Raw genomic sequence first — 14030 nt, 5'->3', positions numbered from 1 at the left:
GGAGAGAAAATTATATACTTAGATTGAAAATAGGTTTGGTAATATTGATAAATGATTATCAAATCATGGAATGAAACAAAATTTTAACTGATATGTGGTGACATTAGATTCAGAAAGGATGACTAAAACCATAGTGCTGTAACCATGTACAGATTTGGCATATTCTTAGTACAGAGAGGATGAAAAAATTAGAGTAAGGAATTGTATGAGTGAAAGGATGTTATAATGAGGGAATATGCAAAGATATGCAAAATATGTCTCTCTTTCACGTGCCTATCAATTAACACATAATCCAATATCGCTCTGTGGCCATCTCTCCTACTTATATACATATACTTATGTATATCTCGCTTTTTAAACCAGGTATTCCCAATCATTAGTCCTTTTTCAGCACATAAATCTACAAGCTCTTCACCATTTCCACTTACAATACTTAACTCCCAATGTACACCAATTATACCCTCAACTGCCACATTACTCACCTTTGCATTCAAATCACCCATCACTATAACCCAGTCTCATGCATCAAAGCTGCTAACAAACTCACTCATCTGGTCCCAAAACTTTTGACTCTCATGATCTTTCTTATGACCAGGTGCATAGGTACCAATAATCACCCATCTCTCTCTATCCACTTTCAGTTTTACCCATATCAATCTAGAATTTACTTTCTTACACTCTGTCACATACTCCCACAACTCCTGCTTCAGGAGTAGTGCTACTCTTTCCTTTGCTCTTGTCCCCTCACTAACCCCTGACTTTACTCCCAAGACATTTCCAAACCAACTCTTCCCCTTTACCCTTGAGCTTCTTTTCACTCAGAGCCAAAACATCCAGGTTCCTTTCCTCAAACATACTACCTATTTCTCATTTTTCTCATCTTGGTTACACCCACACACATTTAGACACCCCAATCATAGCCTTCGAGGAGGATGAGCACTCCCTGCATGACTCCTTCTTCTGTTTCCCCTTTTAGAAAGTTGAATACAAGGTGAGGAGGGTTTCTAGCCCCCTTTCCTGCCCACTTTAGTTGCTTTCTACAACACGCGAGGAATACTTTGGAAGTATTTTTTTTCCCCCTATCCCCAGGGATAATTGATTGTTGATTGATAGGCACATAAAAGAGAGACTTTTGGATGTTAATGTGCTGAGGGGGGCAACTGGAGGGATGTCTGATCATTATCTTCTGGAGGCAAAGATGAAGATTTGTAGAGGTTTTCAGAAAAGAAGAGAGAATGTTGGGGTGAAGAGAGTGGTGAGAGTAAATCAGCTTGGAAAAGAGACTTATATGAGGAAGTACCAGGAGAGATTGAGTGCAGAATGGAAAATGGCGAGAGCAAATGACACAGGAGGAGTGGGGGAGGAATGGGATGTATTTAGGGAAGCAGTGATGGCTTGTGCAAAAGATGCTTGTGGCATGAGAAAGATGGGAGGTGGGCAGATTAGAAAGGGTAGTGAGTGGTGGGATGAAGAAGTACGATTGTTAGTGAAAGAGAAGAGAAAGGCATTTGGACGATTTTTGTAGGGAAGTAGTGCAAATGACTGGAAGATGTATAAATGAAAGCTGCAGGAGGTCAGGAGAAAGATGGAGGAGGTGAAAAAGAGGGCAAATGAGAGTTAGGATGAGAGAGTATCATTAAACTTAAGGGAGTGTAAAAAGATGTTTTGGAAGGAGGTAAATAAAGTGTGTAAGACAAGAGAACAGATGGGAACATCGGTGGAGGGGGCTAATGGAGAGGTAATAACAAGTAGTGGTGAAGTGCGAAGGAGATGGAGTGAGTATTTTGAAGGTTTATTGAATGTGTTTGATGATAGAGTGGCAGAGATAGGGTGTTTTGGTCGAGATGGTGCGTGAAGTGAGAGGGTCAGGGAGAATGGTTTGGTAAAGAGAGAAGAGATAGTGGAAGCTTTGCAGAAGATGAAAGCTGGCAAGGCAGCAGGTTTGGATGGTTTTGGATGTGCGGAGGAGGGTGGATGTGTTGGAAATGAGATGTTTGAGGGCAATATGTGGTGTGAGGTGGTTTGATTAAGTAATGAAAGGGTAAGAGAGATGTGTGGTAATAAAAAGAGTGTGGTTGAGAGAGCACAAGATGGTGTATTGAAATGGTTTGGTCACATGGAGAGAATGAGTGAGGAAAGACTGACAAAGAGGATATATGTGTTAGAGGTGGAGAGAACGAGGAGAAGTGTGAGACCAAATTAGAGGTGGAAGGATGGAGTGAAAAAGATTTTGAGTGACTGAGGCCTGAACATAGAGGAGAGTGAAAGGCATGCAAGGAATAGAGTGAATTGGAACGATGTGGTATACCGGGGTCAACATGCTGTCAGTGGATTGAATCAGGGCATGTGAAGCATCTGGGGTAAACCATGGAAAGTTTTGTGGGAGGTGTGGTTTCGGTGCATTACACATGACAGCTAGAGACTGAGTGTAAAAGAATGTGGCCTTTTTTTGTCTTTTCCTAGTGCTATTTCATGTGTGGCGGGGTGGCGACGGGAATGGATGAGGGCAGCAAGTATGAATATGTATATGTGTATATATGTATATGTCTGTGTATGTATATGTGCGTGTGTGGGCGTTCATGTATATACATGTGTGTGTGGATGGGTTTGGGCCTTCTTTTGTCTGTTTCCTTGCGCTACCTCGCTAACGTGGTAGATGGTGTTTAAGTGTAATAAAGAAAATAAATAAATGCAAAATGTGATGTTCGGAAGGCATTCAGGATGAGCCACAGTGCTTCATATCTGGAAAATGTGTAAAAGTTGAAGATAACTTGATGAAATTTTTACTGTATTATGTATATGATGTTTTCTATATTTGAGAAATCTATAGTTATACAAGTAGACCAATTTTTAATCTTAGAAATTCAGTAACATGTTGACTTACATTAATCTGCCTTTTAAGTAATCATATCTAAGGCTATTGATACAGTATACCAGTATCTTCATAATTATCCTTTATCTCTTACACTATTCTTTATATTATGGAATCATTTGATATCTTTTTTGTAGGTATTTTATTGTTAGTTTAATCAGTTGTAAGCAGATTATATAACTTATATGTTTGTTTTAAGTTCACTAACAATTCTTCCTCTCTTATCTAAGGCCTGGAAGCTTTGGGAATGCAACAACTGATGAGTGCCATATGTGTAACTGCAATGATCATTGGGATGAAACCCTTGGACAGTGCAATCAGACCACAGGCCAATGTTTTTGCATACATAATACTTATGGGCATAACTGTGAGAAATGCTTACCAGGTAAGGCATAATGAATGTATGATGGTGATAAGTTTCCAAATCATTTAAACAAAGTTATTCTTACAAGATAGGTCTCCCTTAACTTTTCCACACATGATTTCAAAATTCATGATTCATACTTTTCATTTTGTAACCCCAAGCACCACTGCCTCAGGTCACTAGGGCATGTTCTAATGAGATGCATAGCTGACAGAATTAAAAGAATGAGATATCAGAACTCATAGTTTAAAACTAGCACCATTTCCAACCTTTTCACATTTGTAAGCACTCTTATTCTGTAGGGAGTAGTATACTTGAGGTAGGGAACTCTTAACTTTGGGCGTGTTACAGAATGATTTGCCCTATTTCAGATATTTGAATAAAGGTGTTTAGGAATTCCCCAAATTATAACAGCAAAAGCCCAACTAGTTACCGACTTACATGACGTTCTTTGGTTTCTGGGCCTTTTGCTGATGACTGATTATTATACTTAACTGCTGTTTCCTGCGTCAGCGAGGTAGCACAAGGAAACACGAAGAATGGCCCAACCTCCCACATATATGTACATAAACACCCATACATGCACATACATATTCATACATATACATTTCAATGTATAGATAAATATACGTACACAGACATATACATATATACACACGTACATATTCATACCTGCTGCCTTCATCCATTCCGTCGTCACCCCACCACACATGAAATAATCACCACCCCGCCACACATGAAATACTTAACTGCTGTTAACTGCGTCAGCGAGGAAGCACAAGGAAACCGACGAAGAATGGCCCAACCACCCACATACACACATATATACATTTCAATGTATACATACATTTAAACACAGACATATACATATATACACATGTAGATATTCATACTTGCTGCCTTCATCCATTCTCGTTGCCAACCTGCCACACCTGAAATACTTAACCGCTGTTTCCTGCATCAGTGAGGAAGTGCAAGGAAACAGACAAAGAATGGCCCAACCACCCACATACACATATATATACATAAATGCCCATACGTGCAAATATACATACAAATACATTTCAATGTATACATACATATTCATACACAGACATATACATATATTCACATGTACATATTCATACTTGCTGCCTTCATCCACCCTGTCACCACCACACCACACATGAAATAGTCGCCACCCCGCCACACAAGAAATAGTACCCTCCTCACCCTGTGTGCATGCAAGGTAGCAGCAGGAAAAGACAAAAAGCCCACATTCAATCACACTCAGTCTCTAGCTGTCATGTTTAATGCACAGAAACCACAGCTCCCTTTCCACATCCAGGCCCTACAAACTTTCACAAATTTTCCAATTCACTCTTTTCCCTGCACGCCTTTCACCCTCCTGTATGTTCAGGCCCCGATTGCTCAGAATTGTTTTTGCTCCATCCTTCCACCTCCAATTTGGTCTCCTGCTTCTCCCTCTTTCCTCCACCTATTTCATGTGTGGCAGCGTAGCGACAGGAATGGATGAAGGCAGCGAATATGAATATGTACACGTGTATATATGTGTATGTATATGTATGTATATGTTGAAATGTATATGTATGTGTATGTGCATGTGTGGGCATTTATGTAAATACATGTGTATGTGGGTGGGTTGGGCCATTCTTTTGTCTGTTTCCTTGCGCTCCCTTGCTAACATGGGAGATGACAATTGAGTATGATGAATAGATAAACTTTACATGGTTTACCCCAGACACTTCACATGCCCTGGTTCAATCCATTGACAGCACTTCGACCCCGGTTAACCGCATTGTTCCAATTCACTCTATTCCTTGCACGCCTTTCACCCTCCTGTATGTTCAGGCCCCGATGGCTCAAAATCTTTTTCACTCCATCCTTCCACCTCCAATTTGGTGTCCTGCTTCTCCAGTGCCACTTCTTAGCCTTTAGTGCCTAACCCTTGACAGGCCACTGACAGAGGGCATGTCTAGCACAGTGTTTGCAGAGGCTCCTACCTAATGTTCCTGATGACTTTTACTATCTAATGATCCTACCTACTACATATACCTAATGTTTCTACCTAGTGCTCCTACCTTCTACTTCTATTGACTGCTTCTTCCGTATTGTCAAAAGGTGGGGCGAGAGCATAGTGCTCACAGCAGGAAAATCTAGTTATGAAGAATGAGCAGCATAAGTTAAGCATTGTCAAGTGTTTTATATGATAAGGAGAGATTATATGGTTGTGGACAGAATGCCAGTAGTCCACATGCTCATGAGGCAAAAAGAAAAGACAGCTACCTGGGTCAGAGGAGTACAACTTGACAACCACTAAAATGCTGGCTCACAAAGCAGTTGTCAGTAACCCCCTGAACCCAGGCAGGTAGTAGTGGTAATATACCTCTCTGGTTGTTGGCTTCCTACCTACTACTACCTACCAATTAATTTGATTTGATTATTTTTTAGGATTTTATGGTGATCCACGTAATGGAGGACGCTGCTTCAGGGAATGCAGTGCACGGAATATTCTTTACAATGCTACATTTGGTTACTTGGGAGCTCAGACAACTGGCTTAGAGTCACCTGCCACTTGTATGTGGATAATAGATGCTAGTGACTCTTTGGACCCCCTTTCTACCTTAGATGGGTAAGTTTCATGATTTTGCAAACCCAACTCTGTTTTATATTGTAGATGACTTTTTGTTTTTTCTTTGTATGTGTGTGTGTGTGTCTGTTTAATTATCTATTTATGATTACCCATTTGTACTGTCCAGGAAAGGTGCTTTGCACTCATGGAACCCATTGTTTTGGACATTTTCTGCTCATGCAAATTTTTCAGCTTGTATGTGCATTGACTGTGTTCTCTTTCAGTTTACTCCATTCGTGTAAGGATCTATTTGTACTGTACCGGGAGGGAATCGTGCTTTCTTGGGGCCCGCCCAATCCCTTGAAATACTGTCATGCGTCTTCTTGAATTTATGTATGTTGACTTGCTTTAAATATGTCCAGAGTCATTCTTTTCCATTTATCCACCATTCATTTACTGTAAAAGAACTTTCATTCTTTGATAACAAGTTTCATGCATATTTTCATATCAAGTCCTCAGGTTGCTCTATCACTACGTGTGTGTATGTGTGTGCATGTTACTAGTATGAAATGAACTGTTTGTGCAGTACCAGTACAGGAGACTGTTCTTTTCTTTAGGACCATAGCTTTCAGGCTTTTTTGTATTATCATGCAACTTTTTGATATTTTGGATATTGTCATTATTCACAGTTTCATCCACAATTCTGATACCTCCTTTACATATTTTGTAACAACTTTCTTGCTTAACCTCTTAAACCTGTAATGTCAATACAATTTTTTCCTCTTTCTGTAAGTATTTGAGGTTTTTGTACCCTTACAGATAGTTCCTTACAGAGAAAGAGAGAAACAGCAGAGAAGTAAACTTATCTTTGTAATACCCATGGAAAGACTAATGCTTCACTGCTGTCAGAGATAAGAGAGGACACCGTTTCTTTCATTTCTGTCTTAACACCCAGGTGTACCACCATTTTGATAGTAGAATCCTTTCCCAAGCATGGGGCAAGATTTGACCTTACAGAAGAGCTGTGCTGTATATTTTGTCTTTAGGTGTATTTTTCAGCAGCTGATTCATTTTTCATGTGAAGCCAACTACATTCTCTGTAAGACTGGTTTCTCTTTCACATGAAACCAGAGAAAAAAGCCAAAAACCAAAAGATATACATATGTACACATTTACACATTCGTACTTGCTGCCTTCATCCATTCCTGTTACCAACCTGCCACACATGAAAATGGCACCCTCCCCCCCTGTGGGCATGTGAGGTAGCACTAGGAAAAGACAACAAAGGCCACATTCGTTCACACTCACTCTCTAGCTGTCATGTGTAATGCACCAAAACCACAGATGTATATATTTGAATACTCAATGTTATATTTTTGCGAGGCTTGGGCTATAGATAGGGTTGTGCAGAGGAGGGTGGATGTGCTGGAAATGAGATGTTTGAGGACAATATGTGGTGTGAGGTGGTTTGGCTGAGTAAGTAATGAAAGGGGTAAAAGAGATGTATGGCAATAAAACGAGTGTGGTTGAGAGAGCAGAAGAGAGTGTATTGAAATGGTATGGTCACATGAAGAGAATGAGTGAGGAAAGATTGACAAAGAGGATATATGTATCAGAGGTGGAGGGAACGAGGAGAAGTGGGAGACCAAAGTGGAGGTGGAAGGATGGAGTGAAAAAGATTTTGAACCATCAGGGCCTGAAGATACAGGAGGGTGAAAGGCATGCAAGGAATAGAGTGAATTGGAACGATGTGGTGTACCTGGGGTCGATGTGCTGTCAGTGGATTGAACCAGGGCATGTGAAGCGTCTGGGGCAAACCTTGGAAAGTGTTGTTGGGCCTAGATTTGGAAAGGGGGCTCTGGTTTCTGTGCATTACACTTGACAGCTAGAGACTGAGTGTGAAGGAATGTGGCCTTTGTTGTTTTTTCCTGGCACTACCTCGTGCGTGTGCAGGGGGAGGGGGGTGCTATTTTGTGTGTGGCGGGTGGCGACGGGAATGGATGAAGGCAACAAGTATGAATATGTACATTTGTAAATATGTATACATATGTATACATTGAAATGCATAGGTATGTATATGTGTATGTGTGTGGGCGTTTATGTATATACAAGTGTATGTGGATGGGTTGGGCCATTCTTTCATCTTTTTCATTGTGTTACCTCACTAACATGGGAGACAGCGACAAAGTGTAATAAAATAGATAATAAAAATTGAATTGAATACTCGAAGTCATGCATTTTAGTTTTCTATCAATCTCTGATTTCCTTTCCCTTTGGGAACTTCCTCATGTGGATGGCCACAGCAAGAGTCTTCATCACTAATGAATTCCATTGTTGCTTCTTAGCCTTTAGTGCCTCACCCTTAACAGGCCACTGGCAAAAAGGTTACTTTAGTGTAGTGTTTTCAGAGACTTGTATCAAATGTTCCTACCGACTACTTCTACTTACTGTGTCTGCATAATATTCCTGCCTAATGTTTTAACCTACTACTTCTACTTAATGTTTCCAGCTAATGTTCCTTCCTACATCTACCCAGTAATCCTATCTAACATTCCTACCTACTATCCATTGCACCTACCATTTTGCCAAAATGTAGGGCTAGTGCAAAGTGCTCATTGTAGGAAACTTTAGAGTTGCGAAGAATAAGTTGTATACAAGTCAAGTGCTGTTAAGTTTGTGTACAAGGAGAGATTGTATGTGTGTGGACAGAATGCTAGCAGTCCACATGTGGGTGAGGCAGAAAGTGCTGGCTCATTACTTAACCATCACTAATCCTGGCAGGTTTTAGTTTTCAATGCAATCAAATGTTTTGGCCTACAAAAAACTAGGGTTAGCTCAATAAGTCTTCAAAAATTATGTCTTTATTTAAGCTTTACATTCATGAAATCGGTAATTTGATATAAGTTAAGAGTAAATGTGAATAAGAGCAAGGTTATTAGGTACAGTAGGGTTGAGGGTCAAGTCAATTGGGAGGTGAGTTTGAATGGAGAAAAACTGGAGGAAGTAAAGTGTTTTAGATATCTGGGAGTGGATCTGGCAGCGGATGGAACCATGGAAGCGGAAGTGGATCATAGGGTGGGGGAGGGGGCGAAAATTCTGGAAGCCTTGAAGAATGTGTGGAAGTCGAGAACATTATCTCGGAAAGCAAAAATGGGTATGTTTGAAGGAATAGTGGTTCCAACAATGTTGTATGGTTGCGAGGCGTGGGCTATGGATAGAGTTGTGCGCAGGAGGATGGATGTGCTGGAAATGAGATATTTGAGGACAATGTGTGGTGTGAGGTGGTTTGATCAAGTAAGTAACGTAAGGGTAAGAGAGATGTGTGGAAATAAAAAGAGCATGGTTGAGAGAGCAGAAGAGGGTGTTTTGAAATGGTTTGGGCACATGGAGAGAATGAGTGAGGAAAGATTGACCAAGAGGATATATGTGTCGGAGGTGGAGGGAACGAGGAGAAGAGGGAGACCAAATTGGAGGTGGAAAGATGGAGTGAAAAAGATTTTGTGTGATTGGGGCCTGAAGATGCAGGAGGGTGAAAGGAGGGCAAGGAATAGAGTGAATTGGAGCGATGTGGTATACCGGGGTTGACGTGCTGTCAGTGGATTGAATCAGGGCATGTGAAGCGTCTGGGGTAAACCATGGAAAGCTGTGTAGGTATGTATATTTGCGTGTGTGGACGTATGTATATACATGTGTATGGGGGTGGGTTGGGCCATTTCTTTCGTCTGTTTCCTTGCGCTACCTCGCAAACGCGGGAGACGGGAAAAAAAAAAAAAAATACTAAGGAGGTAGGCAGTAGTTGGTAGGCAGCCAACGACCAGGGAGGTATATTACCAGTACTACTACACACTTGGGTATCAGGAGGGTTTGTGACATCTGCTTAGTGAGCCAGCACTTTAGTGGTTGTCAAGTTGCACTCCTCTGACACAGGTAGCTGTCATTTCTTTTTGCCTAACTAACATTTGGACTACTGGCATTCTGTCCACAGACATAGTCTTTCCTTGTCATCTGTAACACTTGACAACACTTAACTCACACAGCTCATTCTTCATAACTCTAGATTTCCCTGCAGTGAGTGCTGTGTGGTAGCCCTGCCTTTTGGCAAAATGGTAGAAGCAGTAGATAGAAGTAGTAGGTAGGAACATTAGGCAGGAGCATTAGGTAGAAACTTAGGTAGAAGTAGTAGGTAGGAGCATTGAATAGCAGTAGTCATTGGGAATATTAGGTAGGAGCTTTTGTAAACACTGCACTAGACTTGCCCTCTGCCAGTGGCCTGTTAAGGGTGAGGCTCTAAAGGCTTAGAAGCAGCACTGGAGTTCTGTAGTTATGGAGACCCTGTTGCCTTGGCCATCCTTTTGAGGAAGTTCCAGTTGGAACAGGCGTCAGAGATGTAGACAGATAGATAATACTAAGGTTGATGAATTGAAAAATGGTATAATGAAATTTTTTCCAAAATTGCTTTATCTTGTTACTTTTCACTATTACTTTTATTTTTGTATTATTTATGTATTTATTCATCATACTTAATTGCCATCTCCATGTTAGTGAGGTATTACAAGGGAACAGACGAGGAATGGTCCAGTCCACCCGCATACACATATGTATATACATATGCATGCACATAGTATACATACATATACATTTCAGCGTATACATACATATACATACAGAGACATATACATATATACACACGTATATATTCATACTTGCTGCCTTTATCCACTTCTGTCGCCACCCTGCCACACATGAAATAGCATTCCCCCAAGTAAGGTAGCGCCAGGAAAAGACAAAAAAAGGCCACATTTGTTCACACTCAGTCTCTAACTGTCATTTGTTATTTTTTATTTCTTGGTATTCCATTGGTAAAGTTTTTTTTTTTAAGGCTCCACTCATGGACAAAGGTCTACATCAAGGCCAGGCTTTAATTGAAATATATAGTGAGAATGGTTGAATAGTAAAGAAAACACAAGGGAAAGTACATACAAATTTTTGAGTTTAAAACTTTTCTTTTGAAATGTGCCAGGTCATAGTTATTGGGAAAGACATGAGAAGGTAGAGAGTCTTAAAGCTTTGATGGGTAGGAAAAGAAGCAGTTGTCAAAACTCCACTTTTGAGTTGCTGATGGCCACATGATAATTGTGTGGCTCAGCAGCTTGCTGAATATTGAATGGTCTAGTTAGTGCTGTGGGCATACAAGCAGCCAGCTCTCAGAAGCAGAATCCAAAGTAATACCTATAAAAGAGGGAAAGTGAACCAAGACTGTGATGCAAGGCAAAATGGTCAAGTTTGGAAATTATTCTGTGACAGTTCACCAGGTGGATCGCTTTCGACTCAACTCTGTCAAGTATGGATGCAGAGCTAAAATTTTGCTGGCATGTATGGTTTGGCTGTAAGCAATTTTAGAAAAAAAAAATCCATCCCCATTTGGTGTATTGTTATACAGCACAGTATACAGCAGTATAATTTTTGTAGTATTGTACCAGTATGATAAAACTATAATTTATAAAGGTAGTATTTTGCCTTTGTAGTAAAACTATTTTGTAACAGTCTTACCTTTTGGTGCAGTGCTCTGCAATATCCCCCATGCCTCCAAGGAGAGGGACCAGAAGCCCCCAGAACAGACTCAGGGATATAGTTGCTGCCATCCGATTCATGGTGTTCAGTTTTATACTCAAGGTTTGATTCACACTGCTTAGGTGGTGTCATAGTCATTATTTGTCATTATTTAAAGCATTGATGAGACACTGTTCATATGAAGAAGTGCTACCCTTCCTTAATCCTCACCCTCACTCTTGACTTCACCATAAAATGGTCTCAAACCAGTCGTCCCCATAACCCTTAAGCTTTGTTTCCCACATAGCTAGAGTATCCAAGTTCCTTTCCTCAGACATAGTACATATTTGTCTTCACACATTCAGACACCCTTGGCCTGTGCCTTGGAGGAGGATCAGTATTCCTCACTTGGTTTCTTCTGTTCCACATTTTAGAAATTGAAATACCAGAAGGGGATCATTTCCTGCCCCCAGCTCCATCCTTACTTAGTCACCTTCTATGACACACAGGATTACATATACATATACATTGATGTGAATTTATAAGGTTGTGTAGTATGTAAATATATGTAGAATTGTGCAATATTTAAATATATGTAAGTAGTAACTATGAGTTGTGGTAAGTGCCATTCAGTAAATGTGGGTCACAAAGCCTATCCCAACAGTGTATCCTCCCTTCTCTTGCCACCTCCTTCAGGGGAATTATGCATTATCTTTTAAGGTTATGTCAGCTTACATTTTTCATCATATCCTTTATGTTTGTGTGTAAGTCTTTCTGTAAAAATGAGAAGTCATGTTTAATTTGTATTAGAGGCTCACCTCCCTTTTTCTCCTCCCCCTTGTTGCTTCCTCTGCCACCTTTCACTTTTGCAGGAAGGGGGTCTGTATGCAGTAATTTATGTTCTGTAGCAAGCCCCAAGGTGATGACACTAATTCAAGTCATAGGGGTGTGCCCTTCATGGTTCAGTGTTTGTCAGTAAAGCCACCATTTTTTTGGTTCTGTTCTGCTGACTTTGTCTTTTCAGTTGACAAGAGGGTCCAGTTGCTTGATCTTTGGGGGGGGGGGGGGGATTTTCTTTTCATAGAGATTATGTCTCTCAGAGTTAGGAGTGTTGTAAGCAACTTGTAGATGAAGATGGAGATGTGGGCACAATAATTAAGCCATTAGTAGCAATGCAGCTTAACTTTAGTTGAAGTTCATTTCACAGTGCAATTCATCTAACCCAGTGCATAAAGATTTGGGCAACTTCAGGGGCACCTACTCAGGGAAAAGATATCTTTCTGAGTATCAAAGCAGGATTTTTTTAAGGTTTAGGAATAGGGCTCATTGTAAAGATTATTAAAAGAATTTGGTTTTGGGCTAGGGACTTCATCTCCAAATTTTTTTTATGTATGAGTGCATGTAGACTCTTGATTGTTGTGTTTGGAGCTGCCTTTATAAAATATATGGACATAGTCTGCAGCATGTAAATGTGTACCTTTATCAGATATGTGGACTCAGTCTGTTGCATGTAGATGTGTACTAAGATTGTAGTAATTTATCAATTTTTTCTGTTTTCAGAACATACGTCATTCAGCTGACAATAGAAGAAATTAATATAGAATGTGGAGAAGGAATATTATATGTATATGAGGGACTTCCAGATTTTGTTTCTGGTACTAATCGCTCAAATCAGCAAAATCACATCATAGGAGCATTCTGTGCAAGCCAGGCCTCATACCCTGTGACTGTACAGGCCAGTGGGCTTATGACTGTCTTTTATGAGAAAAATGATCCTGGTCAGGGATTTAATGTCACTTATGAGGTGCTGCAGTGTAAGAACAATGTAGGCCACAACCGCATATGCGTGAACAATAAGCCTGTATGCAATGAGAAATGGCGTGGCGTTCACTGTGATATTCCTGTGTGCCCCAGCAAGTGCTCTGAAGCAAAAAGACAAGGGAGTTGTCATGTTGGTTATGGACGCTGCATATGCAAACCAGGATTTGTTGGAGATGATTGCAGCATAAAGCAGCGTGATCATCAGGTAAGCAGAGTATCCTTTAACATTTGGTACCAGTAGTGTAATCTTTGGTTAACATTTTGCTTATCCATTATCATTACCTTCATGGTTGTGATCATATACTAATTGTTCTTACTGATTGGCTTAAGTAGTGTGATCATTACCTAACATATACATAACTCTGTGCTCATGAGTTTAACACCATTCAAGTATCTTTAGTAGTTATTGTTAGGAACCTTGTCATCAGTTGATACGACTGTTTTTAGGAATCTTATCCTCTTGTCAGTTTTGCTGTTTATAGGAATCTCATCAACAGTAGATTTCCTTAGGATTCTTAGCCTCAGTCAATACTGGTGTCTTCAGGAATCTTATCACCAGTTGACACTGATGTCTTGAGGAATCTTATCATCAGTTGATACTGCTGTTTTTAGAAATCTTATCATCAGTTGATGCTTCAGTAGTATTCACTCTTTTTGAATGATTAGTCATTTGAAGGAATTACAAAAGTTTTTCATGATTTTATGAGATGCATAGTGCTTGCATAGAATAATGAAGAGGTTTAAGTATGAAAGTGAAGAAAGGATTAAGAGACAGCATTCTTCCTGACCCTTACCTATGCAGCCAAAACATGGACATGGAATGAGTCGCATACATCTGGTGGAAATGAGCT

General features: G+C 40.2%; 1 protein-coding gene across 1 annotated transcript in view; it reads left to right on the top strand.

Annotated features, from left to right (window-relative positions):
• The window catches only part of Megf8 (multiple EGF like domains 8), an 85534-nt gene that overhangs the window by 54361 nt on the left and 17143 nt on the right, over positions 1-14030 (top strand). Inside the window, exons 14-16 of the mRNA XM_071663563.1 lie at positions 3103-3257; positions 5688-5868; positions 12919-13384. Coding sequence (XP_071519664.1) covers positions 3103-3257; positions 5688-5868; positions 12919-13384 — 802 coding nt within the window. The remainder of the gene's footprint in view (positions 1-3102; positions 3258-5687; positions 5869-12918; positions 13385-14030) is intronic.

Source organism: Panulirus ornatus, chromosome 7 (assembly GCF_036320965.1).
Source record: "Panulirus ornatus isolate Po-2019 chromosome 7, ASM3632096v1, whole genome shotgun sequence".
NCBI lineage: Eukaryota > Metazoa > Arthropoda > Malacostraca > Decapoda > Palinuridae > Panulirus > Panulirus ornatus.
Note: the sequence above shows the minus strand (reverse complement) of the source record. Positions and strands in the feature narration are given on the sequence as shown.